At 42.8% G+C, this 26,336-nt stretch overlaps 12 protein-coding genes across 12 annotated transcripts; 5 read left to right on the top strand and 7 right to left on the bottom strand.

The window, feature by feature from the left end:
- Positions 1 to 155: 155 nt before the first annotated feature.
- Positions 156 to 1,772, bottom strand: I206_105608 (uncharacterized protein; the record flags this gene model as incomplete). Its single annotated transcript, XM_019155238.1, has 13 exons — positions 156 to 301; positions 360 to 465; positions 513 to 561; positions 621 to 716; positions 766 to 799; positions 850 to 953; positions 1,013 to 1,133; positions 1,210 to 1,306; positions 1,368 to 1,392; positions 1,446 to 1,465; positions 1,517 to 1,556; positions 1,612 to 1,687; positions 1,742 to 1,772. The coding sequence occupies 13 exons, from the start codon at positions 1,770 to 1,772 to the stop codon at positions 156 to 158; spliced, it is 945 nt and encodes a 314-aa protein (XP_019011392.1).
- Positions 1,773 to 2,302: 530 nt separating this feature from the next.
- Positions 2,303 to 3,331, top strand: I206_105607 (ubiquitin-conjugating enzyme E2 N; the record flags this gene model as incomplete). Its single annotated transcript, XM_019155239.2, has 6 exons — positions 2,303 to 2,332; positions 2,480 to 2,594; positions 2,809 to 2,890; positions 2,966 to 2,979; positions 3,042 to 3,114; positions 3,196 to 3,331. 6 exons carry the CDS (start codon positions 2,303 to 2,305, stop codon positions 3,329 to 3,331), a joined length of 450 nt encoding a protein of 149 aa, XP_019011393.2.
- Positions 3,332 to 3,769: 438 nt separating this feature from the next.
- Positions 3,770 to 4,227, bottom strand: I206_105606 (uncharacterized protein; the record flags this gene model as incomplete). Its single annotated transcript, XM_019155240.1, has 2 exons — positions 3,770 to 3,778; positions 3,847 to 4,227. The coding sequence occupies 2 exons, from the start codon at positions 4,225 to 4,227 to the stop codon at positions 3,770 to 3,772; spliced, it is 390 nt and encodes a 129-aa protein (XP_019011394.1).
- Positions 4,228 to 4,529: 302 nt separating this feature from the next.
- Positions 4,530 to 6,533, top strand: I206_105605 (uncharacterized protein; the record flags this gene model as incomplete). Its single annotated transcript, XM_019155241.2, has 13 exons — positions 4,530 to 4,608; positions 4,681 to 4,754; positions 4,808 to 4,906; positions 4,965 to 5,020; positions 5,105 to 5,197; positions 5,299 to 5,496; positions 5,545 to 5,575; positions 5,643 to 5,657; positions 5,725 to 5,948; positions 6,008 to 6,193; positions 6,258 to 6,317; positions 6,380 to 6,402; positions 6,478 to 6,533. The coding sequence occupies 13 exons, from the start codon at positions 4,530 to 4,532 to the stop codon at positions 6,531 to 6,533; spliced, it is 1,194 nt and encodes a 397-aa protein (XP_019011395.2).
- A 954-nt stretch (positions 6,534 to 7,487) lies between these two features.
- On the top strand, positions 7,488 to 11,512 carry I206_105604 (uncharacterized protein; the record flags this gene model as incomplete). Its single annotated transcript, XM_019155242.1, has 7 exons — positions 7,488 to 8,293; positions 8,346 to 9,978; positions 10,035 to 10,171; positions 10,230 to 11,088; positions 11,153 to 11,254; positions 11,314 to 11,356; positions 11,415 to 11,512. The coding sequence occupies 7 exons, from the start codon at positions 7,488 to 7,490 to the stop codon at positions 11,510 to 11,512; spliced, it is 3,678 nt and encodes a 1,225-aa protein (XP_019011396.1).
- Positions 11,513 to 11,768: 256 nt separating this feature from the next.
- On the bottom strand, positions 11,769 to 12,282 carry I206_105603 (uncharacterized protein; the record flags this gene model as incomplete). Its single annotated transcript, XM_019155243.1, has 3 exons — positions 11,769 to 11,957; positions 12,044 to 12,098; positions 12,164 to 12,282. The coding sequence occupies 3 exons, from the start codon at positions 12,280 to 12,282 to the stop codon at positions 11,769 to 11,771; spliced, it is 363 nt and encodes a 120-aa protein (XP_019011397.1).
- A 398-nt stretch (positions 12,283 to 12,680) lies between these two features.
- Positions 12,681 to 13,707, top strand: I206_105602 (uncharacterized protein; the record flags this gene model as incomplete). Its single annotated transcript, XM_019155244.1, has 4 exons — positions 12,681 to 12,930; positions 12,997 to 13,298; positions 13,369 to 13,528; positions 13,616 to 13,707. The coding sequence occupies 4 exons, from the start codon at positions 12,681 to 12,683 to the stop codon at positions 13,705 to 13,707; spliced, it is 804 nt and encodes a 267-aa protein (XP_019011398.1).
- A 147-nt stretch (positions 13,708 to 13,854) lies between these two features.
- On the bottom strand, positions 13,855 to 16,004 carry I206_105601 (uncharacterized protein; the record flags this gene model as incomplete). Its single annotated transcript, XM_019155245.1, has 12 exons — positions 13,855 to 14,049; positions 14,119 to 14,373; positions 14,431 to 14,481; positions 14,532 to 14,747; positions 14,848 to 14,951; positions 15,011 to 15,059; positions 15,107 to 15,123; positions 15,175 to 15,247; positions 15,317 to 15,562; positions 15,633 to 15,690; positions 15,753 to 15,949; positions 16,002 to 16,004. The coding sequence occupies 12 exons, from the start codon at positions 16,002 to 16,004 to the stop codon at positions 13,855 to 13,857; spliced, it is 1,464 nt and encodes a 487-aa protein (XP_019011399.1).
- A 601-nt stretch (positions 16,005 to 16,605) lies between these two features.
- Positions 16,606 to 17,950, top strand: I206_105600 (uncharacterized protein; the record flags this gene model as incomplete). The annotated part of the gene is made up of 2 exons (XM_019155246.1): positions 16,606 to 16,831; positions 16,908 to 17,950. 2 exons carry the CDS (start codon positions 16,606 to 16,608, stop codon positions 17,948 to 17,950), a joined length of 1,269 nt encoding a protein of 422 aa, XP_019011400.1.
- Positions 17,951 to 18,077: 127 nt separating this feature from the next.
- On the bottom strand, positions 18,078 to 22,522 carry I206_105599 (uncharacterized protein; the record flags this gene model as incomplete). The annotated part of the gene is made up of 15 exons (XM_070203156.1): positions 18,078 to 18,248; positions 18,328 to 18,485; positions 18,552 to 18,874; positions 18,934 to 19,109; positions 19,169 to 19,320; positions 19,369 to 19,513; positions 19,566 to 19,640; positions 19,694 to 19,795; positions 19,854 to 19,925; positions 19,993 to 20,065; positions 20,119 to 20,251; positions 20,309 to 20,792; positions 20,849 to 21,235; positions 21,288 to 21,321; positions 21,372 to 22,522. The coding sequence occupies 15 exons, from the start codon at positions 22,520 to 22,522 to the stop codon at positions 18,078 to 18,080; spliced, it is 3,636 nt and encodes a 1,211-aa protein (XP_070059257.1).
- An 865-nt stretch (positions 22,523 to 23,387) lies between these two features.
- On the bottom strand, positions 23,388 to 23,651 carry I206_105598 (uncharacterized protein; the record flags this gene model as incomplete). The annotated part of the gene is made up of 1 exon (XM_070203155.1): positions 23,388 to 23,651. One exon carries the CDS (start codon positions 23,649 to 23,651, stop codon positions 23,388 to 23,390), a length of 264 nt encoding a protein of 87 aa, XP_070059256.1.
- Positions 23,652 to 24,131: 480 nt separating this feature from the next.
- Positions 24,132 to 25,762, bottom strand: I206_105597 (uncharacterized protein; the record flags this gene model as incomplete). The annotated part of the gene is made up of 2 exons (XM_019155248.1): positions 24,132 to 25,418; positions 25,481 to 25,762. 2 exons carry the CDS (start codon positions 25,760 to 25,762, stop codon positions 24,132 to 24,134), a joined length of 1,569 nt encoding a protein of 522 aa, XP_019011402.1.
- Positions 25,763 to 26,336: the final 574 nt, after the last annotated feature.

Below are 26,336 nucleotides of genomic sequence, written 5' to 3'. Positions count from 1 at the left end.
TCCTTTGGGGAGTGTCTTGGCGGAAATAGTCAGCATTTGATTTGACTGGCGAGCGGTAGCATCTAGAATGCAAAGTACGATGATGGCATGAATCGACCACAGGACTGTTGTGATCCTTTTCAGCTACAATGACACTACAGACGTGACAACTCTGATCACAGCTTGGCATCCCTCTTTTGACCTCCGGCAAATGGACACCCACCCCCACCCGGCCGTTGGGTTTGATCCAGTGGTTTGCCTTCTCGAGCGGCTTTCTTGACCAGTTGAGCGAAGCCCGTATCATCCCTTTCAACTCCCAGCTCTATGGAGAATATGTTGGTCAGCTGTCAAGCCATTCATCCAGGCATTTATCAGCTTACCTATGAGTTTGGCAAATGCCATGGCGAAGTCCTTGAAGAATAAGTCTTGATCTGCTGCGTACTTCTCTACCCAAACTTTGAACTCCTTGTCTTGCACCAGAGCCATCTGCGTATATTGTCAGCTTAAACGGAGATCCGGGGGAGCTATCTCACATCGGTTGGCAACATCATTAGTTTCGTTCCTGCAACTGTCGCTTCGTATCTGTGTATTTTCGTCAGCTGCGAGCTACGCATTACATCGAGTTTCGCTTGCAAGCTCACTGAAACGGTCCTTTCCATTCTCGAGGCTTCCATATATCTCTCAATAGAAGCTTGTAATATTGGTTCGAGAACCGTATGGGATTTACGACCCATTGGCTGGTGGATTATCAGCTATAATTACAGCGTAGATGTTGCTATGACTCACCCCTCAAATCCACTGCGGTCTTCATGACATCGCCCTAAAATTTTTATGAGCTTTACTGCGTTGCACCTGTGCGACTTAGCTCACCTAAAGCATGCGCTCCAGACAATGCTACTATCTCCCTATCCGAGAAGCCCATCCGACCGAAGATCTCCCGTATGTGATCCGCTCCTAACGCTCCGTCCGGTAATCTATCGTAACAAAGCAGGTCAAGTCAAAGTTGCCCTACAAGAAGCTAACGATAACTCACCTCGCACTGACATCTCCTCTATGCTCCGCGGCGGCTTCAGCAGTTGAATAGTCTGTTCTTCCGGGCTCCCAAGGTATCTTTGGTCCACCCATAGCTTCTATAGCTGTTATACCGGCAAGAGCTATGGGTGAAATATAGTCAGTATCATGAATTGCCACTTCTCAACCTCGGCTTGATGCGAGATAAGGTAGACTGACTCCATAAGTCCGAGTGAGATAACCAAGGATTGGCAGCTTGTATAGGTAGGCAGAAAGATATCGCATGATGTAGACCTGCATTTGCTGGATCGACAGACTAGGTGAACTACCATCAGCTATATTATCACTCGCCAACAGAGCAGTGTTTGATCGCTTACTTCTGGTGGAAATCGCATCCCAGCACTAAGGTATATCGTCAGCTCCTTCTGACCAGAAGTGATGATGCAGTCGCTCACCCATTCGATCCTCCAGAATGCTGCGATTATCACGTCAACAGATTTCACCAGGGAATATGACAGCTGCTTACCTCCACTAAGCTGAAATTGCCGGAAGCGTGCCACGCCAATCTATCATGTTGTTTGGATCTCAGCACTGGATGATGTAGTACTCGGTTCAGCTTACCTGACTAATACAGGTCCAGCAGAACCATCATCGTATCCTGGCTGCTTCAAAATTTTCCTCACTTGTTCTCGAATACCTGATGATGAGGTGAGCTCGGCGGGATGAGATAAGGGATTCGAGCGAGACTCACCATCGTAATCGCCTTCTTTGACTGCTGCCATGTTGTGTCGATCCTAAAGTTGACTCTATAGATATAATGTGCAGATCAATGAGCGCAATGGTGAGACAGATATAAAAGGCTACAGATATCCTTATACTAAATCAGTCTAAAGATATAACATGAATTGAATCGATTAACTCGTCCAACAAAACAACGGTCAATCCAACTTTTTACGGTTAAACAGGAAATTCAATTACCGGTAACTCAATAACAAAGATAAGTGCCAACACGTGGTACCATTTCTCTGCCATGGGTTTAAAGCGATTTTATCCCATTCCGCACTTGGGGGATTAAGGACGGAATCAAATAGGTTATATTGGTTGTCATCAACTAAGTTGTACTCAACGTCATGCTTAGCGATCGCTTTAATTGTTATTATTGTGATCCCAAACGACCAAGCTTCAATCTCATAAATTAGTCAGAACCACCTAACTGAGCCATCTCATATCCCGCTTCAGTTGTTAAGAATAAATTTGGTCGTTTTTGTTTACGAGGTGGATTGCAAGTAGAAAAAGAGAAAAAAGAGTCAAGATGTCTGCATTACCCAAGCGTATTCTGAAGGTTTGTCCAACTTCCATTCTCACGAAAATGCTGTAGACTTCTAGCTCACTATGACTCTGTACCTCCTTCCGCCTCGTCTACCTATGCGCATCGTGAACGCTTCATTCGATGCTCTATAAAATCGCTATCTCACATTGAAATCGACAGGAGACCGAACGGTTGATGGCCGATTCCCCACCTGGTATATCAGCCGCTCCTAAAGATGACAATTTGAGGCATTTCGACGTTACTGTCACTGGACCAGAATCATCGCCATATGAGGGTGAGTTTGGATTGCTATAATGTATGAGTGGAATTCGAGTTCAATCATGTTTTTGTATTTGCTTTTCGTTCCAACCGCCTCCTTACTGAAAAATCCATTGTATACCTTTCATGTTGCCATCTGCTTCACCAAATGCCCTCACATCGACGTCCCTCGTATCAATATAATCGCAAACCGAACACCCCAATCTCGATATAAATCGTCTGATTCACAGGAGGAATATTCAAGTTGGAACTATTCTTACCTGAGGAATATCCTATGAACCCACCAAAAGTCCGATTCTTGACCAAGATCTAGTAAGTGTTCGCCAACTACGAATATATTGGTCAAAGAAGATCCAGAAGCTGACAGCCATCATCGTACGTTCTCAGCCACCCAAATATCGGTAAGCTTGTAACTGCCGAAGGACACTTCCCTAAAACTCGCTGATATGCTTTCCGTGTATAGACAAACTCGGTCGAATCTGTTTGGATATCCTCAAAGATAAATGGTCACCAGCGTTGCAAATTCGAACTGTCCTGTAAGTTGTCGTTGCACTGCTGGCTCAAAATCCCAGCTTCATTGATGTAGTAAGATCACGCTGACCCTACAGTGCACCTAGCCTCTCCATCCAAGCCCTTCTCGGAGCTCCCAATCCTGATGATCCTCTCGCCAACGATGTTGCCCAACATTGGAAAGAAAACCAAAGCGCAGCTATCGAACAAGCCAGAGAATGGACAAGGCAGTTTGCTCAATAGAGGGTATGGATGGACTTTTTGGCTTTTCACCATTTGATGAGTAGCCGTCAAGGGCGTCGAAGTGGTAAGTCGGCGCGAGTCGATGGGGCGGTCAGCAGCAGATATGTTTAAATTTGTATATACCCGTGTTTTCTTCTATAAAGACTTCTTGCGTCGCATGTAGATTATCATCAATTGCGGTATGCAAACATCGTGTAGCGCCGAGGGCATGCATATGTGGTCAAATGCGTAGTAGGGATTTGACAGTCGGCGAGCTTATTCACAATACGTGCGAATTCTCGATATATATGATTTCCATGCTTTAGCTTAGATAGCAAACAAAGTGTAATGGTCTATCTATCACAATGCTTCATGATCTTGCATGCCGATATATGAAATATGACGAATGTTTATACTTGAAATCTAATAAACAAGTGAATATTACATTTTCTAAATCGATTAGAAATCCTTTAAATCGAAACATCATAAATCAGTGACTATCAATCATACCTCTTAAATAATCATAATAAACTCACAGTAACTCTTCCAGCATAACTCCAATCTTGATCACCAGCTTTAAAAGGATCTGTTTTTGGTCCACCCATTTCACCTGTTTTAGGATTTATTTCACCTATAAAATCAGGTTTTGGTCCTTTTCTAATATCTTTATGTTGTTTTAATTCTTCAATTAATTTTGATGGATTTTCTGATTCTGTTATTTTAGGTGAAGCACCAATACTTTGATTTAATTTTATTAAAGCTTCAAATTCTGCTTGATCTGATGCAGGTAATTGTGGTGGTCCTGGTTTATTAAATGAAGGTATTTTTTTAGTTAGTTTTTGTGTTGAAGTGAATATTGATCGCATCGGTATGCGTAAAAATTGAATTGATGAGAAATTAGAACGTATCATTGACATTTTTTTTGGGAAATGAATGTATGCTATTAAATTTGACTTTGATTTTGATCTTTGAATTTTAATTGATATAATGATAGATTAAGAAAAAGAAGATGAAATATCTTTTGGCCACTTAATTCATATCGAGATCTACAATTCAGTATAAAAGTGGACATGATCGAGTTTAAGCGAGTTTATCCGATATATGAATTAAAGTGACGCGAAGTCCAAGTTACGCAAATCATTAAGAAGGTGCTTCCGTCATTCAACATATTGCATATACCATCGACGGAAGGCAGGATCAACATAGGATCAGCTGTACGATGGAAGTCTCGACTATTGCTGAGTTCTCAACAGATCAAGCTTCAATAAATGAAGCCGGTCCTTCCAGAAAACGACATCGTGCGTGATTGTTCCTCTAAGCCTGAATTGTACAATCATAACGTTGTATAGCTAATGAATCAAGGGCAATAGATTATGATACAGCCAGAGAATTAAATGCTTTGATTGATAAGGAAAGCGCCAGAACGAAACTGCGTAGAATAGCTGTACGCATTAACTCATCTTTACATCATTACAACAGCTAATTTGACTATGATAGGCTCAAAACAAAGATCCGAGAAATAGTAAACCGTTCAATCCAGTATGCAGTCAGACTACTTTGGAATCATGTAAAGCTATAAGACAAATTTGTGACAAAGTGAGTCGTACTTCGAACTTGTGAAAAGAAAGGTTAAAATTGACAAATAATGAAATAGGCTCATTATGAACCTATAATACGACCTTGGACGGATATCTCCCTTGGATACTGCTCGTAAGTTGGCTCAATTGTGTGGCTTGGGCTGCTTCGTATCATATAATCATTTCGAGTCTCAACCGACCGCTGATACCCACGTAGGTACCTCAATCTTTGCTATGGAGATCCAATGTTTGCGAAAAACCCTTCGTTGGGCGAAGGAAATGGTCCAAGAGGCGGTGTGAAGGAATGTCGGTGAGTACTTGATCATCTAATAAATTGTCATTTGGGTCTATGCAATTTTCAGGTAGGTCAGAAAGGTTGGAAAGCTTATTGAGGAAGACCTTACTCCGCAGATATATGCATTTCCAAGTTGTACCATCGGCCAAAACTCACAACAGCAAAAAACCAGATATACCACATTTATCATCTACAACTATAAAGCGATTACTGGGTGATGAAGAAAAGAAAATAGGAGAACGATATAATCCTCCACCTGTTGCTCAGTGGATAAATTGTGATATTAGAAGTTTCGATTATTCGTTACTTGGCCAGTGAGTCGTTTATTTGCAGACAATTTGTTGTAGCTGAAATTTTCATAGGTTCCAGGTCATCGTTGCGGATCCTCCATGGGTGAGTATCTTTCTTTTATGTAGCTTGGTTTATGCGTGTTGACCATTCATCTGTTGGTTTCATCCAGGATATCCACATGTCGGTGAGTGAAAATGCCAAAAGCTATACAGAGTGTTTGACATTCAGCTAAAGCTCTTGGATATTTAAAGCTCCCATACGGCACCATGACAGATGACGAGATGCGCTCTTTACCCCTTCGTTCGCTTCAACCAGATTGGGGTATACTTTGTTTATGGGTGACAGGACGGGCAATGGAATTGGGTAGGGAATTATTCTCGGTCTGGGGATATAGAAGAGTCGACGAGCTGGTCTGGGTGAAGACCAATCAGCTACAGAGGTTGATCAGAACAGGTAGAACAGGGCATTGGTTAAAGTAAGTTTGTCTTTTGTCCGATTCAGATATCAACGATTGACATATCCCCATTCGACTAGTCACACATGCGAACATTTGTTGATAGCGCTCAAACTACCTGCCGATCACCCAAAGAACGCGCCTATACCGTGGGATACTCATCCTTCTTTACGTCAATTACGAAAAGAAGTGGATACGGACGTAGTAGTGGCCGAAGTTAGAGAGACGAGTAGGAAACCCGATGAAGTGTATGGTGTGATTGAAAGGTGTGTTCAATATCCTACGCAAAGATCAAGCATTCACGATGATCTGATCAATCGGTCATATTAGATTAGCGCCTCATGGAAGAAAGCTAGAAATGTTTGGCAGGAAACACAATACTCGGCCGGGGTGCGTAAGATTGGTCGTGGTCGCGCGTTAAGTGCGCAATATTGACGCCTTTGTTGTTGTAGCTGGCTGACTCTAGGTAATCAACGTGAGTCCGGCTTTTGGTTTCATGACTATGTCAGGTATAAGTGATTGGGCTAACACCTCTTCGGCTTATCCTCAGTGGGCGACTCTCAAATTGCGGAAGAAGATTTACATAATAGGCTGTCGCAAAAGTGAGTTTACAATACTTCTGTAATCACAGGGTGCTGATTCGGACGACCTAAAGGTACTCGTCACAACGATTCGTTTATGTATCAGTGTGATGGTAGGTAGTGTGACAGCCCGTTTGTCACATCCAGCAAGACTATTGTATAAATAGAAATGCCATGTTATTCTTCTGTCTATGCCGAGATATCAGGGTCTGTGCGGGGAATGATTTTCACATGATGATCACGTTGCGGGGTTAAGCTATATATATCAATATTTAACATATCAATTTGCTCGGCGTGTCATCGTATGACGATCATTTCTTCTTCTATAAATGATAGCTGTTTCAGTTTCAAATCAATAATAGATATCTATACTTACGGGCGGATCATATGATAAACTCAACGCGCCAACATCATATCAACCTACAGTAAAACGGGAAAATCAATAGATATATATGGTCGATCCAATTCCAGGTAATCACTCATCAGCTTAGCTTCGACTGAAGTGACAGAACGCGCAATCCTACAGATGTGTCTCATCTGAATACCAATTAGGATTCATATTCAGTCTAATATCTCATTCATACAACATGATACAATGAAGCAGAGCGAATATTACTCACTCGTATCACCCATAAACGCTTTGACTATCGAGCTCGGACCGGAAAAGGGAATTAGATGAAACATTCACTCGAGGTGAACATCAATTGAATCACATTTTTACCCGAAAGAAAGTAAGCAATTGTCTGACCTTTATCATCTTATACTTCAAGCTAAATGTGATGCAGAATTACAACATCACTAAATTTCACCTTGACCTCACACATATCTACACACACCCTTAATTCCTCATACAACACGCTTTGACATCAATTTCAATGTCTTTTGGCAGATACTCATCATGAGTGGCAATACATCCATGCCTATTAATCTCACATACCCCGATCTCCTCTCCGTCTCACCTGAGTCGACACTCTCCACAATGAACGCGTCAAGTCTGCCGATGACAGTCGAGAAGGCTAAAGAAGAACACGATCACCCACCTCATCATGCTATCACACCAGGAGCAGTTGATTTCATGCCCGGACCTATGATTCGTTATACTCCTTTGGCGGATATAAGTCACCTACCTACCATCCTTCCAGCTCCTTTGGCAGCAATGGTTACGACTATCGCTACTTCCACTCGAATGACACTAAGAGTAACAGCTTTTCTCATAGAATCTATATTAGAAACTTCACAATATTCAACTAGGATGTCATTAGGTTATATGAGAAGATTGTTAATCACTGCTATATCATCAGCAAGAAGAGTATACTTAATGTCAACAGCAGCTATGGAAGGAGATCTACTCTCACTAATATCTGGCGGACCAATCATAATACCAAATAACAATAACGGGAAAGTGGACGCTGGAAGTACAGATAATTTCTTGGGTATATTAGATAAATATACAAATTTAGGAATTTATTTCATCCATCATACCTTCACCATGGTAGAATTATTCACAATGTCAGGATTCTTCTTCACTTCCAATCTCATTCAATCAGCTCATACTGCCGCTATAGAAAGTGTATCTCTCTTCGATAATCTATTTGGTTCCAATGAATCGTCAAGGGCACTAAGTGCAATAATTACCATGGTTCGGAAAGAAGTTTTGCAAGATGAAAGAGCGAAAAAGAAAAGTATAACCTCCAGTCTGTCGGGTTTGACCAAGGCCTTGACCGCTTTCGCGTGTTTGCAAGTAGCTACCTGGAATAGGACTTCGAAACGGATGAGGATGAAGGTGTGAGTAATTCAAAGTATCTCTACAATCTGAGCTAACGAGATGTACGAATAGGCTGTATGATTGTACCATCCAAGCTGAACAAATCGACATGTACACCTCATCCCAATCCGTCGAAAATCCCCAACCCCTCTCGATAGCTGCTTTAGAAGATAGTTTGGACGGGATCGCTGGACCCGATCCGTCGACCATAGCCGCAGTAGCACGAGCATCACCCTCGCATCCTCACAATCCCAGATTAGAGGAGGCCAACAGAAAGCTATGGCAACATATGGCCACGACAGGTGACGACAACCCCCAGGTCGCGTATTCTGGTACAAAGTGGTCCGAGGAAGATCTACAAGACCTGCTGGGCGAGTCTGACAATGACCCACCTCTGCAAAAAGCGAATGATTCTACCCAGCGTGAGAGAACACGCAAACAGTCGACCGTCGAAATCACCGATGAGATTATGGAAAGCTACACTGTCACTCAATTATTCGGCACGGTAGATCAATATCAAAGCGATAATTCAACTTGCCGACCTCTTCTGTCACATAGACGTCGACAGAGTATGCCGGAATTCGTGGTTCAAGCTTTGGAAGACGATGACGAGGACTATCCGATCCGGTCATCCGCGACCAGCATAATTAGCTCGCCTCGTTCGGAATCGATATTCTCGCCAGACATCGAAACGAGTACAGACGTATCTGTTGAAGAGACGCCTAATAGCGAGTGGTCAGAAGTTGATAATATCCTCCACAAAGACGATGAAGAACGAGCATCCATGCACTTGCCCTCAAGACCCGATGAGAAGAAGGAATCCGTCGGAACGGCAAGTTATATGGACGCACTAGAACACCCTCAGCACAATTCGGAAAGAATCCAAGTGGTACTGAAGACCATGACAAACAAGCTGTTGCAGAGGAAAAGAACAATCAGGCAAATTATGCGGGAAGATGGAAGCGGAGAAAGTAGTCGTAGACCTTCCAGGGATAGGGCGAAAAGCGCCAGGGATCATCTGAACAATGTGGGTTGGGATAAACCGAGATCTGATCCCAGCTCGGGGACAACATCGAGTCCGGCATCCCAAACCCCTAGTAACGTCTCCGACACACTGTTCAGCCGGAGAAGGGGAACTTCAGGCACCCACTCCGGATCTAGACCTCCCTCAAGGATCAAGAGAATGCTGAAAATGTCCACGCCGTCGACCTCGAGCTCTGTACCACCTCCAACGGCGGCGGAAATTTTTGATAGCCCAGATTCGACTCCTGACACATCCACTCCACCTTTTGAAGACCTTCAAGCCGATCTCATGATAGATATTCCTTCCCCAAAACAAGGTGTTAGAGCTCCACCCCCTTCTCCGTATCACTCCATGTTGATACGATCGTCCCCGAAAGAACGGACAGATCCGGCCACTACCTCCCGTCCGCCAATCGAATCAAGCCCGTATGTGTCGGTCAGAGAGGCCTCGCATACATCTTCAAGCCAAGTACAAGCTTCAACTTCCCATACGATGCCGGACGAGGGTGACGCCAATTCCGATAATCTCTTCCCTCACGAGGGGTTGATACGGAATATCCACCGATTCATGAGGTACTCAAGTGCTGCTTATGGCCAAAATTTCCTCCGAATACTTGGTTTAGGTTCGAGCGACTTCATGTTCCCTAGTACTGGTAAACACCATGCGAATAGTTGGGCATTTGTAAGCTATCTGGTAGATGCGAGGAAGCCCAGTGAAAGCTAATGTATATGAGACAGGCTCAACATACCAATATACCGATTGATTGTTTGTTGCTATCATCTTTTACCGAATCGTCAGCCACCCTTTTACAGCAAGAAGCACCCCCCTTGGTACATTACGTTGCGGTTGAGCACTCTTTGCAAGCGATCGTATTGTGAGTATGCTGTCCGCCCTTATCGCCTGACAAGCTAAATGACGTTTCCTTGTACCAGGACCTGCCGAGGTACACTTGGACTGTCAGATGTTTTGGTCGATCTTACCTGCGAGTACCAATCGATTGAAGTTGACCAAGGCGACCCCGATGCGAGCTATTATGTCCACGCGGGAATGTGGCAATCGGCACGGAAACTCACCGTGAAACAATCGACGGTCCACGAAACCATCAAAGAAGCACTGACACGATACCCTACATATGGCTTGGTCTTAGCTGGACATTCACTGGGAGGAGGCGTGGCAGCTTTATTAGCCATACTTTCTGCCATGCCCGCAAAGTCATTTTCAAAACAAAATGCCAAGTTAAAGAACCCATTCGATCACCCCAAGATCTCAACACCTTTCGTCACGAATTTCGAATCTGGCCTTCCACCAGGTCGACCCATTCACTGTTATGCTTATGGGCCTCCAGCTGTCGCATCACCCGACTTGACTGCGTATTCCAGAGGTCTGATTACAAGTGTAGTACAAGACTCGGACTTGGTGCCTACGCTCTCGATAGGTGGAATCAAGGATTTCAAGAATATCGCTTTGACTTTGAGTGAAGAAGGTAATATAGCTGAAGAGATTGTAGGAAGGGTGATAGGGCTGAATAAGAGGAAGTTCAATTTCCAGAAAAACAAGGAGAAGGAGAAACAACAAGAACAGAGTCGAGCAGGCGCTCAATGTGAGAAAGGTGGATTAACGAAGCCGGTCATCGGCTTGGAAGAAAATACGCCTGGAAGTAAAGAAGGAAACCATGAGCCTGATCTTGGGGACGGAGAGATCCTCAGTGATTGGATGGTCAGTTTGATCAAGACCATGAGAGCGGATATGGATAACGAGAAATTGTATCCTGCTGGAATGGTTTATATCATGGTGAGTCTAAGATCTGCCTTTTTCCATACCGAATTTGAAATGGACTAAGATAAAAACTTTCTAGGAACACTTCGATGTCTACGTTACAGAAGATCAAGCTGATACGTTGCCTGGCGCGGCATTGAGGGGAGACAAGAAAACGATTCATAAACAAGCTCATCGAGTTGTGAGTTTATCCAGCGGTATGAAAAGCATGAAGGCTAATGATTGTCGATGTCTATTTAGATTCTGAGGCAGTGCGATTCTGTTGAAGAGAGGTTCCGGGAGCGTGAGTCCGGTACATATTGATGAAACGAAGCATTTAAAACTAATGAGGTTGATTATAGCCATATTCGCCAAATCCATGCTACAGAATCACCTTCCATCGCAATATGAACGCTCTACACATCTCTTATATCAAGGCTTGGGTCAAGGCAAGTTGTAACCGGATGTCACTTTTTGTGTGGTATACACGAGGTTTCTCAGTATGGTGATTTTAATTCTTACTGTTGTTCGATGTAAGTCAGGAAGTTGTATGACGCGGTGTCTTTAGCCAGCGGGATTGTACTAAGGATTGGATATAAGTTGTATGTAAGGGTATTTATTAGTATTGTAAGCGTGATAAATTACATGAATTTCGCACAATTACAACAAATGTATTTACACTGGTCACTCACCTTTTACCTTTTCCTACTTATGTTTTAATCACTCCAAGGATCATCCAATGAATCAGGAAACCAACCCCAGATTTTCAAATCTACTTTTTCACCTCCGTTTCCTATTAAAGTATCAACTTGAACACCTTCATTTTCTAATCTTTCTTTTTGACGTGCTACACCTAAACCTAAATCCGATCTAGGTGAAATCATACCTTTTGAATTTATGACTCTCTATAAAGTCACCTAAAATTAGTGGATCAAACGCTTCACAAAGATTGGTTTTGTTGTAAGAATAGTTGTGATTGTTATTGACTTACTTGCCATGGTATATCTGTATTTGGAGGTAGTACTTTAAGTGCATTTCCTACGTGCCTACGCCAAGCAGTGATAAGTTCAAATATGTAGAATGACTTAATATGAAACGAATTTTTACATACCTTGAATACTTTGGATATCCAGCTAATTTGGCTATATGACCATAACTTGTAACTTTACCAAAAGGTATCAATCTTGTAATTTCATATGTCTTTGCTGTCAAATCTGCTATATCGCTCATTGCTAATTGAAGCGTAGCACCTTGTATTTATTCGAAATGTATTATTCTGACATACTTCACAACTATTATTGTCATGTAAATCACTTCGCGTCTCTTCACGGTTTAGCTGATGTCACCCACTCGCATCGATACGTGCCTGACAAGAAACGGAGATTATCGCATAACTCCGAAGGCGCAAGTGGCCGAGATTTCTCGAATAAAAAGTTGAAGCGGCAATGACGGATGGAGGTGACCTTCGGCTGACAAATAACGATTAATCTGATGCATACTGATAGATTGTTGTTGAATAGCATTTCGATACAATATACAACAGACTTTTAATTACTACCTCATACCTCTGTTTGACTGTCGTCATCAATCCACTCCTTTCCTTCTGCAACATCGTTATATTAAACAAGATGTTCTCCCGATCAACAATTAGATCTTTCCGATCACTTTCTTCTCAAATATCTCGTCGATCACTCTCAACATCAACTTCTTCAGCTTCTTCATCAACATTCAGCAGAAACGCTGCTATTGGAATAACTACTTTAGCTGTTGCTGGTTTAACTATAACATCTGAAAGAAGAAGAGTATTGAATGATGATAGAGTAAGAGAGAGTGTTTTAGATCAAGGAAGTTTAAAAGAACCAATACATAAAAGAGAAGGTGAGTATTATAGACATTGAAGAAGTCATGGTTACAATCTAACTGATTTTTGATACATCATGACAGGTGCCACTAAATCAAACAATAACACTGATAAGATAAAATCAAATACTGAAACATTAAGTGAAAAAGCAAAAGATGTAAAAAATCAAATAATAGAAAAAACTCAAGATGTAAAAGAACAAATTGATGAAAGATTCGAAAAAGTTGAAGATGAAACAATAAATAAAATCAAAGAAACTAAAAGTAAAGTTGAAAATAAAACAGACGAAGCTTCTCATTTGATTGAAGAAAAATCAGAAGAAGCTATTCAACCTTCTCAAGGTGCTTTTAATGAAGAAACAGGTGAAATTAATTGGGATTGTCCAGTGAGTAACAAAAAACAGAAGACGATATAATCATTTCTTAATATACTGATACTTTGTTCATTTCTTATAGTGTTTAGGTGGTATGGCGGATGGACCATGTGGTGAACAATTTAAAGAAGCTTTTTCATGTTTCATTTATTCAGAAGCAGAACCAAAAGGTGTAGATTGTGTTGAAAAATTTAAACATATGCAAGATTGTTTTAGAGAACATCCAGAGATTTACGGAGAGGGTGAGTCGAAAACTCAATTCTCAATTATGAATTTTAGATTCGTTGGATTTTGCTCGAGAATAAGCCGCTAATTACTGATTCATGTAGAGATCGATGACGACGAGACTGATCTTGCCGACGCACCTATTCCCGCCGATGATGGGGTCACTGTTGAAGATGTCAAAGCACCTTTCTCTTAAGGTATACTTGAAGGCGGACAATTGGGGAATTACCTAGATAATATACATCATTGTTGCATATGCATTACAACTACTCATGCGTAAAATACTCGTAAATATGCAAAATTCATCGACAACATGGTTCCATTTGGTCATAATTCGTTTCTGCTAGTAGTCCCACCTCCAATCGTCCACATCAAGAAGATCAACCGCTCCTCCAAATCTATTTCCTTTCTTCCCTTCTTCATACGTACATATCCTCCTTTCTCTTGAACTACTGAGGCATTTCCCATTGATCAGGCATAGGGATAATCTGTAAGCTCGTACTGCCGATTGTCGACCTTTGCAAGGGCTGAGGTCGACCTGATGTAAAGCAACTCTTAGCTATTAACTCAAGCGCTGTTGAATGAGCTGACTGATCCAAAAACTCACTATATGCCTTTCTATCCCTTTGAATTCTGTCAAGCTTTTGACATTCCATATTTCTATTTCCCCTTCCGCTTCGTCATCAAACACATAGACGTCATCCGGTTCATCGTCGTCGTCATCGTCGTTTTCTTTAGGCCGTGTGCAGACTTGTTCCACCTTGACCAATGCAATATTATGTTCTTTTGCCCAACCCAGTATGTTTGAAGAGAATTTGAAACTGTATGTCGATCTGCCAGAGACCAGAGGCGCCAGTATACACTATTTTTTAGATGAGTAAGCAAGCTAATCTAGGTCTGAAAGCATAACCTAGCTTACATCGGGTGGTGTTCCAAAGTACCTATTTGGACCCCACGGCGCATCAACAACCTTCAGAGGGTTGTCAGCTTTATCAAGGTCGGAACCACGAGCGAACTCACTTGGCAATACCCTACAACTCGATGCCACCAACAATCGTCTTGTCCTTTATTCCCCCAATTACCTCTAAAATTCAGCCAACTCGAATTACCACGATGCCATAATCTCCGCCTACTTTCTGGTCCGTCCCAATAAACAGTTGGAACAACGTGGTCCTTCGTATCCCATATCGGCCCCTCATCGTCCGTGATGTCAACAAGCTTGAACAGCTTGCCAATCTGTAGATACAGTCTATCAGGAAATCATGACGACATCGCTACGTGAAAGGAGATTATAACTCACATTCGCATAAATATGGTCTCCGGGCACAGGCCATACACCGTGACTTCCCGCTGCAACGTATGCTACTGGTCTATTGTCTATCTTTTCTATATCTTCCCACCGGAATGTACCAGCACTGAATCTTCCACCGGTGTGTGTGGCTGCGGAAACGCAGGGGATGGTTGAGCTCAAATTGACCGAAGGCGGACAAGAGACTTACTATAATCTGCAGATACTGGAGTCCCATTGACAGTCCGCATCCGCAAGTGCTAATTTGTGTATAAGCTCAACCCCATGCATTTCTTGCTGAGCTTACCTCCCAGTCAGCAACATCTGTCACTCAAACTCAGCCCCGATTCGTTGAGAAGGATTGACGCGACTCACGATTACCCAGAATTCCAAACAGTCCAACTGGTTTACCGAAATTGAAGGGATAGAATGTCCAATACCATAGGTCCTAAGCATAAATCATCAATACGGTGTAGCTTAATCACCTGCGTATGCCCGCGTCGAAGAAAAGGCTCACAACTATTCCGTCGCCTTGGTCAACTCCAAATCCATACACCTCTTCTTCCACTTTTCCCCGGCCGTCTTGAGAAAGCTCCGTCCGATCAAAAGGTCCAAACAGATACTCTGCTTCTTCCTCTAAAAATGGTTGAGGATTATGCGACTCGCGTATGGATAGAAACGTATTTGGAGATATTCTATTCAGTTGTGAGCGGGATAGAAGCGATTTATTCAAAGTTTGGATGTCGCCAGACGGGGACTCTGTCTATATGGGGTTCCGCTAGGTTAGTCAAACGTGGCAAGTAAGAGAGTCGATGACAATCGCTACGACTCACGAAATTGTAATGAGGGAACATGTAATCTATCGAAGAGGGGAAGAACGATTCCAACTCTCTATATCACGAACCTGTGTCAGCTGAGTATCATAAAACATTAGAAGGTGGTGGAGTGCCTACGATAGCTTGAATATAGGTGCATATTGAGCGAGCAAATCGAGTATCACCGAATGATTACTCGAGCTACCTTCGTCATATATCACCGGCTCAATCGGTGTAGGTACTTCGTATGGTCGCTGAACGACACGTGTGGTCAGAGGGGAGGATAAGACTTGACCAGATAAGATGGTAAGACACCACAGTGCAGCTGAAGATGGCTGCCAGAGAAAATGATCAGTCGAGCGTTCTTGGGTGGCATAGAGCACGTACCATGTTGGGAGAAACTGATTGTGACTATACTGTATACATCTGGGCTACTCGACTTGGTTGGAATTGCGCTTGTAGATGAACAAAGCACTCAAGTTGATTGATTTGGGTGGCAAACTCATTATCAGGTCATGACGCGATGACGTGTTTTTTGGCGCCGATAACCGATAAACAAGCGTCAATCTTATCACTGCAGGTTATACATTTGCATGGTATTTCTGTCATTTGGGTTTATCATTGGCATTTAGCTTCGGACTTCGGTAAGGTCACTAGGAGCTTCTCACAATGTCATCATCACGACCGAGGGCCTGGATCATGAAGTTGATCTCATAACAAAAACCTCGAGCGAGAAGACAGGTCTTCGTTATGTACCGCCCGTTTGTAAAACATGACTATCAACCCTTTGTCACGAGCTCAAAAGGGGGACGAAAGGAGAATGTGTGGAAGGCTCTGCGATGCTAAAGGTGAGTAAACGACGAAGGCTCAAGTCGTCGAAGGCACAGCAATGAGTAAATGATCAACCTGCCTACATATATATAGAGAGCTTGTCTGGCTCATCAAATTTTCGACAATTCTGCCAATTCAACCCTTCACTCAATCTCTCGCGATGTCAGGAAGAAAATATGTCTTACTATTCCCGGAAGAACAGCCTTCAGCTACCTTCTCGTCTGCGCGCCTCTCAAGCCGTCATCAGTTGTTGAATGAGTCGGACTCAGTAATCGATAATTCCCTATCCTTGGTCAGAGTCAACCAACTTTTCGACACAAGCGGTCAATCCTCAAGTCCAGACGCGATCGAACCTGTACACAATCAAGCTCAAGAAATCGCAAAATGTGAGTATTCTATGTCATCGTCATCTCAGTGGAGCGTAGTCTTCAGATACAATGTTATCGCTGACAATGCTGTTAGGGTGGGAGATCATATCGGAACGATGTCACGGTACCACGGTTACAGATCTGGAGTCTGTAATGCAAATCCTCAGAGATGATGGAACATTCTCGGGCACACTCGACAGGGAATATGTCGAGAAGAAGATAATTCGACACGTAGAATTATTCAAGGGAAATCATCCTCTCACTAGAGCTTTGGCTTTCTCTGTTAACACGGAAAACAAAATCTCACAGGCGGACAGACTATTAGATTATAATAATTTATTCAATCACTGCAATAAAATTGAAGAAATTAGCCTGATATCCGACTGTCATAGAGAACGTTACAGGCAGTTATATCACGGTAATGTTCAGCAATTGGCTCGAAAATACGGCTGGAGAACTGAACCTCCCTCCGATGGACGTCCTCTTATTTACACAGAGATGACTGTAGATGGGCAAGAAGTGTCGTATAACGATACGATTGATCCATTTTTCGATATTCCAAACATTCGAGAGTATACTAAAGAGAATATGCAAAAATCCCACCTCGCTCTGTTAGACAAATGGATGGCAGAAAGGGATCCAAGCAATAATCCCATGTCAGCAGCTGATAAAGCTAAGATGATAAAGAGAGAAGTGGAAAGTGTGAATAAATCCTGGGAATCAAGCGTCAAACAGTGGGATCAACAGGCCAGAACATTGACCGATAATGATATCGAAAAGAGATTAAAGTTCAATAATTCTCCATTGGCAATTGCAGACGGAATTGGGACACTTATTACTGAATCCACCTTATACCCCGAGGATGAGAAGAAAGTAGACCTGGAGGCGTGGAAGGCGGAAAAAAATGCAAGTAAGGAAGCTTATACCTTGTCGCTCAAAGATTTCAGTCAGAGAACAGCTACGAGATGCTCCCTCCAAAAGGAGCTAGAGAAGAAGTACCATGTCAAAGAAGAGACCAAGCCTCATTCAAGATGGAGAGAACGCCTTAGTGAAACTCTCAGCACACTCATACCAAGAAAATCACAAACCTCAGAATCCACGCAGATGGAGCTGGTTCCTTACTCAGGCTCATCCTAGCACCAGAATGTCAGGCGCTACCAATATTCGTTGACATATCGTCGTTAAGTTCATTATGCATTATGTTGACTTGTTATCTGCGTCAAAGCTTACAACATCGTGCCCACACCCGTATTCCTGATCAAGCTCAATGTCCATCTTCCTCTAATTCACCTAAGAAATTCAACCAATTTTTCTTGGTCACCATACCTTGAAAAACTCCCCGGGAATTCGTTACTATGATCTGCCTTGCGCCGAGCTTGACAAAGAGTTGCTGGACGAGTTCGAGAGGTGAGTGGATTTGTACAGTGATCGGCGCCTACGTGATATACAATAATTACCTGTCAGCCTGATAGTGTTTTGGAGGGGGTCCACTGTCTATTCCATAGAATACCCACCCTATCGATATACCTGCTCAGATCGTATGGTGACCATTGACCATCCGCGTATGAGTCTGCAAATGAGAATATCGACATGGCTGATGATCTTCTTCGATGTGATGTAGCATCATCTGGCATCAAGTTGAGCGTAGCGTCTGGCTCGTCAGATAGTTCAGCTGATGAAAGTAGTCATTAGCCACTACTTTAAGGGCCTTACATCTCGAGAGCCAACTATCACTCACACAGAGCATGTTCCAGCTCATTCATGCCCAAAAATCCAATAACCCTCAAACAGCTCCTCTCTCTACCGGACGTCATCGCTGCGTCTGGACCCATACCACTGGAAGGATTTCCTCCATTCGCCGTCACTTCTTTAACCAGAATTGGAAATCCGGTATCTGTCATGCCTAGCCTAACTGACTCTAAAAGTTTTCCAGTAAGAGAACGGACGGTATGTTGTTTATCGGCTCTGAGGATCGGTACCGACTTATCCGCTACAGAGGATGCTCGGCGAGAGCCCCATAGGTATTCGTGTTTCTGATCGAGGTAAGGCAATTGGTTGAGACTGGAGTGAGGGCGGTCTCTGTCAGTCTGATTTAACGCACGATCTGACAGGTAACTCACTCAATCACCAAATCGTATATCCCTTTTTTCTCCAGCCCATCAGCGACTGTCTTAGCTATGAGTACACCTAGCATAACCGGTACGACGTAGTTGAGCGTTGACGTCAATTCGAACATGATGACGGCAAGTGAGACGGTGGTCCGAGTGACTCCTGCGAGGGTCGCGGCAGCTCCGACCTATCAGAAAGATCAGCTATTGTCGAAAAAGGAAAGCTCGATCAGATAGCTGGGCCCACCATAGCATATAGTCCAGGCACGATACAGTCTGTCTCTTTGCACACATCAAAAATGCCAAGTGTGGGATAGGAGTATTCGATGTATTCCATGGTCAGACCGACAATTCGTCCGAAACACGCCCCGACCACGAGAGAGGGGATAAAGATGCCAGCTAAGATACGAGTCAGCTTCAGACACGTATCGATAAAAGCTGACTTACCAGGTAACTTGATACCAAACGTGATGATGGTCAAAGCCCCTTTGATGAGTAATGCAGTACCTATGGTCCAGATCACCGGAGCGATCTCGTGCGGATGATTGACGCAGAAACTGCTTGAGGAAGACGGCTGACATTCCTCGAATAGCTAATTTAGTGTCAGTTGATGCTGTACTGTGACTACGTACGGACCAGCTTACGCTTGCGACAAGTTCAGTACCACCCATTCTAGTGTATGGATTGAGAAAGGATATTACAGTTGTGAGGATCGTGACCTGTTCAATCCGTCAGCTAACGTACAGAGTCTCTCCCCTGATTGTAAACTTACCAAGGCTACCTCAAATATAGGATGCTTCTTCAGCCAAGTGCCGCCTCGAACCTGTCTGCTCCAGATGATGTTGAGCCTCGCAAAGATCGCTCCATACAAGCCCTGTTGGTACCGTCAGTTGCGTTGGCCTCGGTGCTATACATGGCGTCATGCGACTCACTCCGAAAACACCTAAGAACACAAAGATGACATATTCCCAATAGTGGTATTCTTTGGTGTATGTGACATTGAACTATTCGAATTTTGACATTGTCAGATATGAACAGTCATTCGTCATATGCAGCTGACCCATGACTCACCAGCACTAGGCTACCATTTCCAAACGGATTGAGCGATTTCAATGTAATGGCGGCTACAGCTGCACACCAGAAACTACTTCATCCGTCAGCTGCTGCTTTCAACGACTATGTATGCAGCTAACATACCTTCTCCACATGACTTTTGGCGGAAAATAGTATGAAACTTCTTCAAGAGAGAATAATACCCCTCCAACAGGCGCACCGAATGCTACAGCAACACCAGCCGCACAAGCAGCAGAGAGGATTTCCCTTCGTTTCGCTGTCCACCGTAGAAGTATATGAGCTCAAATTGCATTCGCGGGTGTCGCTGGCTCACCTTCATTGCACTCGAATTTGAGGAACAACCTGGAAACGATATTTCCTACGCAAGAGCTTATATGCACTAGCGGTCCTTCTTTTCCCAAGCTCAATCCTGATGCTACACTAAGAGCTAATCCAACAGACTTGGTAATAAGTGTCCATCCACCTAAATAGCCATGAATTACAAATCCACTAAGTATAGTTTTGATTTCAGGTATACCACTTCCTGCAGCATAATACATTATTTTCCTAGGTGGTTCTGTTGGTGGAAATGCTTCTGTGATTGGTGTGATAGGTTCATTTGCTATTCCTTCTAGTAAAGGTTGTCTTTCATTCGAATTTTCACCATTATTCATTGTAGGTATTTGTTTTGGTTGTTTTGATTTATTATCATTATGTTCCGTTGGCGTCGTTAAAAACGTTGAATCTTTCGATGTTGTATGGTGAGCTGCTGAGGTCAAGTAGACCGTCAAAAACGATGCAAGGGTGGCAAGGCATAACTATAAGACGTTCTAATTCAGCAAAAATCCATATCAACAATGTAGGTCCGACTCACCGCCACCACAGCATAAGCTATGAATTCAGGTCCGCCCCATATCCATTGACCTTCCGGCCCCCCTCTTTGATGAGGTGCGAAAAATTCACCCCATTCTACCCAGTCTCCGCAGTTCTCTTCATCTCCTGCGTCTCCCCTGCCTGAAGGGTGATGAGGTGCACAGCAAAATCGTTTGGCCGTACCCCATGACGATCCGCAAAAGCCTTCCTTCAAATCGAACAGTGCCATTTCGGTTCTGATAATGAAAAACGCAATGACGGCGGACAGTACTCCAACGATGGTAACTACTAGCCAGCCTTGAATCCTATCCCATGAGTTTGCTAATTTGCCCCGAATGGATCGATGAGCAGCGTGACGCAGACGACGGACGCGAGAAGAGTCTTTGATCTACATACAGTCATTAGCATGCACTACCTGATGAAAAGGGGATCGCACTCACCGCGTCGTGTATCCAGTCTATCGTGACGTAAGAGCTGCTTCATTATCAGCAGAGACACGGGTCAACGTAGAGTTCTTAGCTCACCTATACCACACCCTCGTACCGTTCGCCCTTTCCCCTTCATCATCCTCCAGCATCTCGTCCTCACCTCCTTTCCCCCTCGAGGCATCATCATCGTAATGATCGGGTCTTCCAAAACCCATACCTATCGTACTTGCCGTTCGTTTAATCTTTCTCATCACTGATCCTGTCGGACTATGTGGAAGGGAATGTCTACCCGGGAAAAGCGGAGAATGTATGATGGAGTTCACTGAAAGATGTCTTCTATGCGAATTCGAGTTGGATGTCATTTGAGTGGCGAGTTGATTTGAATATGGAATAGCACTATGTGGAAGAGGGTGCGATTGATGAAGGTCTTTATCCCTAAATCGAGAAGTAGTTGCTGTTCCTGGTTGTGAAGCTGAATAATAAGCTTCATGTGTGGGCAAATTCAATAAACCTTGTGGAGGAGTCACGGTGAAGCGATTTGTAGAGGGTCCAGGAGGAACACGAGAAGTAGATATTCTTCTTGGAGAAGATAATGTTGCATCTTGATTCGGATTATTCAAAGTTGATAAAGATGGTGTTCTACCTAAACCTAGACCAAGATTGGAGTTGGAAGTATGTGTTGATCCGTAACCATTTACAGGAGTTGAGAATTGTCTCATCCCTTGAGAAGTTGATGGAGCTACACTGGATCTTCGCCTTTGTTCTAATTGACTGTTACCGCCTCCTCTGGTCATCCTTGGACTCGACGCAGCAGAATCTAAATTGACTAATGACATCTTGGGTGTTGGTCCTTCAAATTCCGATTCTTCAGGTAAAGAGACTACGCTATTTGACATTGAGAACGTACTATTTTTTGGAGATGTTGATATGGAATTAGAAGTAGATGAGATTGGTGGTTGAGGATAAGAAGCGGAATTCGATTGAAAAGTTGATGGATTAGGAAAATAGGTAATAGGTGATGGAGGTTGAGTTTCAGCTATATCTAGTGATTGTCTTCTTGAATGGGAATGGCTAGACCGTGAAGATGGACCTGCTCCAGCTGAAGAAGATGAAGAAGATCCGTAAAATCGATTATGGCGTAAAGATGCAATTGAAGGAGGTCTAGGAGGTTTGATAGTATGAGTGGAATGAGTGGTAGAAGCCGAAGTGGACATCCTTTGTTCTTCTTCTTCCCTTGATTGTGACATATTGCACTAGAAATGTAGGGTAAGAAATGAGACACAGATTGCAAGTCGTTGATGGTCGTCAAGCAAACAAATTATATCCGGTAGTCACAATTACAACTTTTACTTGGATAATCTGAATGGGAATGCTAAAGGAGTTGAAGGGCCGTGCGTGATTGTGAAACTGTATTTGTGTTTATGACCATAAAAGGTGTTTTGCTTAATTGTTGATCTTGCCACTGCCAGGCAGCATGTTAAAGTGATATGAATGAATGATCAACCTTCCAGACGTAGAATACTAGAAGACTGGCTTGGCAAATGGTACGAGTAACGATGAACGATAAAAGTCCCGTGTCTGCGCGTGATAAGCGAGATATAAAATGTGAATGACGTTGAGAGAAATATTCGGGATCCCGTAATGAGGTATGTTCTTATGAGGTCTCGAGTATATTCAAAAGACGGATTTGAGACTACTCGTATGGCAACACGCAGGAACAAGACGATGCAGACTAATGCCATCAGGAAGTGTGCTCATTTTCGGAATATGAGTAAATAAGCTTTTAGATGATCCAGGTCCAGACTTCTGTTTTCGGATTACTGGAATCGAATTTAAAATGATACTACTGATCATCGCGTGAATGATCGGATCAAGCCGAAAACATCGGGGGGTCTTATTACATCCTTCGTGACGGCGCTTCAGTACAAGACCGTTGGTCAAATTTGTGCAAAAGTGAATGTACGAGACTACAGAGTCCGTGCATTGATTACATAGACCACTCTAAACTATCCGGCCAAATCATTTATTGAGAAAGTTTAAAATAGACTGAAAGGTGTGATGAGTCTATGTATCATCACATATTATTGAGGAGTACTCACCAATTGCAGATCGCTATGAGGCTTTAACTTTTCCTTTCCTACTTCTACTAGACCTGCTTTCCTGTAATCTATCGCCCTCATCATCCTTCTCAGTCTTGGTTTTATCTTTAAATTGCTGCTTGATATTAGCCGGTGTCAAAGTTTGAGTAGGATACCTTCTTTGCATACTATGAAAGTGACTATACATGACAGATAAGGTGAGAAGTACGAGTAAGACAGCTCCAAAGGTGATTAAATTGAGTTGAAAATCCGTCAAAGAATGTTGTAGTCTACCCATTTTGTGATTGATGCGTTCCAGGCTGTATTTGTCTGTAGGCTGTGAGAGGGGGAAGGGGTAGTATTCGTGAAGATCGTCTTGGATGCGATGAGATACCGATAAATCGATGTGTCTGAGTTCTCCTGAACACTGTTCGTCCAGGGTGATTTGTAGGCTTTGTAATCAATATGAGGAAGTTGAAGCAGAAGACACTTTGTTGTTTTAGCCTTAACGAACGGATTCTGCAAAATCACTCTTAGACATAACGTCATCTTTTTCCCGATCAGGCACTTGGGCTTCCTATTTTTGGATCAAAGTGTTTCTATCATTCGAAGTTTGTTAGGGATTCAGTTTTTTAGTGTCATACAATACTCCCTAGCAGTATAACATTGCATACAAGGTGTACAAAAACGTTTAAAAGCATACAACAGTATCAAGTCCAACCGAAAGACCCCCGAATGATATGCAATGAATATAGATACAACAATCGAATCCACTCACTCATCCACCATCTTCCTCTTCATTACCCCTTTCAATCCCATTATTCACTCCTATACACGTTCCATTCATACTTATATTCATCCTTATCATACTTTGACCACCTGATGATCTTCTCCTACCTCCACCACTCATAGGTCCATAAACTCTTTCTTTTCCACATGCAGTTACCGTTGATTGTGGAGAAGGAATTAAATTTCCATCCATATCACCTAATTCTATCCCATGTTTGCTAAATAACAAATTTGATAATTTACGCATTTCACCTGAAGTTCCTGTATCTAAAGCCATTTTACCTAATTCAGGTTTAACCCATTTAAATCCATCTACATTGATTCTTTTCATTCCTTTAGGAGAATCCGCTATTAATCCTTTTAGGAATGTATTCGTATCTTTAGATCGACTATTCAACGGTTGACCGTCATTTAAACGGATTTGTACGAATTTATGAATAGTCAAGGTATTCAAAGAATGGTGGGGACTATCCTTCAGTAATTGAACGATAGTGTCAAGTTGTTCGTAATCTGGGATCAAGAATGCCAAATGCTGTAAAATAGGATAGAGTTCTAGGATATGTTCGGTGGGTACTATCATTTCCGAGCCTAATGCGAAGGGGGATAATTTCCCTTGTAGATATGTTAATGATCGAATTTTGGTTCCGTGGATTTCTTGAAATGTAAATGTCAAATCATCAGGTTGACCAAAGAATGAAGTTATAGATAACCTCTCTAAAACTGGAAGATTTGCTTGCGATAAGGCAGTCAAGAGATTACCATTTTTCACATCCTCGAGTTTAATAGTATGAAGTTTAGTTAAATTCAATGGTGGACCTAGATCCTCCGAAGATGAAGGATGATCGTGTATTGTTGAACCTAATACTTCCAATACCTCGAGGTTGGGTAATTTTCTTAACAATTCCACCAAACCATCTTTCCCATCATCTCTAATATCCAAATCAACCTCAACACCTTCTAAGCATTTCAAATTCTTCGCAAAAGGTGACCAACCTATTTCTTCAAGTCCGAAAGGTAATTCGCCTGAAGGTAATTTAAGGTGATTCACATTGGGTAATGAAGGAAATATCGATAAACATGCTTTCCGTATTTCCGTCGGATGAACTGAAAATGAGATAGTCGATAAATCAAGTAAAGTTATATATCGACCGGGTATTGAGAAAATATGTATATTGATATCTGACCATTTGGAGTCCCCGTTCAACACGCATGAAGCTAGAGAAGATAAGTTGGTAGTGATGTATGGCGAGGAATATAGGTATTTCATGACCAAGGGCTATATTTAATCCGTATATAAGTTGGTGCAGAATAGTCAGCCGCTGATAAAGTCAAACTCACCTTCCAAGCTTTACAAACAGTCATCAAGCCCCTTGCACTTCTCGTTACGTCCCTTCTTTCATCCAGCCTTTTCTGAGCGGAGATTTTTCCCTTGACGCCTGACCGTGAATCCCATGATGGGACATAATCATTTTCCAAAGGCGAAGGGTACGAAGGGGGAATACTGAGTCGATGAAATATAATACGCCGTATGATCTCGAAAGGCAGTGTAGGAAGAGGTCCGATAGGTGGAGGAGAAGTTGACGAATTAGGCGATGGTCGGAAGGGAGGTGAGAGCGGCATAGCTGAAATCGTTAACGATGCTTTGTTCCTCAAGGCGACAGACTAGATTATCTTCTTGATTTATTGTTGTTCTGTTCGCCTTCCATATAATCTACGTCCTTGATAGGGCGAAGAAGGGCCCTCAGGCGTACCCATAGAAATCGTGTGCTGCTTCCTCACGCGCTACATAAGCTGGGCGAGCCAGTCAAACGACTTATCAGATATCAACATGACTCGATCAAATCGTATAGTACGACTGTTTATCTATGACGAGGTGGGATACTCCGGATGCGTTTTCCGATATAACCGATGTGTGGGCTATTAAGTGGAGTGTCGAATAAGGTAACCATTGATTTCTCATACTCCTTAAAGGGTTCTCTCTTGCTATGCATGCTACATGTTGAACGAGTATGCTATGTGGTCTTGTGCATTAGTAGTTATGTGAGAGATCTGATGAACAGATGGATGCATAACATGTTGAGTAAAGAGGCTACGAGATTGACCAATGAGAATTGATTTGCGAGTCAGCAGAGTGTTTTGGTTTGTAACAAGTTGCCACTCCACTTTGTATTCCATTTCAAACGTTAAATCGGCT

This window comes from Kwoniella pini, chromosome 7 (assembly GCF_000512605.2).
Source record: "Kwoniella pini CBS 10737 chromosome 7, complete sequence".
Classification (NCBI taxonomy): domain Eukaryota; kingdom Fungi; phylum Basidiomycota; class Tremellomycetes; order Tremellales; family Cryptococcaceae; genus Kwoniella; species Kwoniella pini.
This window is presented reverse-complemented; position numbering and strand designations above follow the sequence as displayed.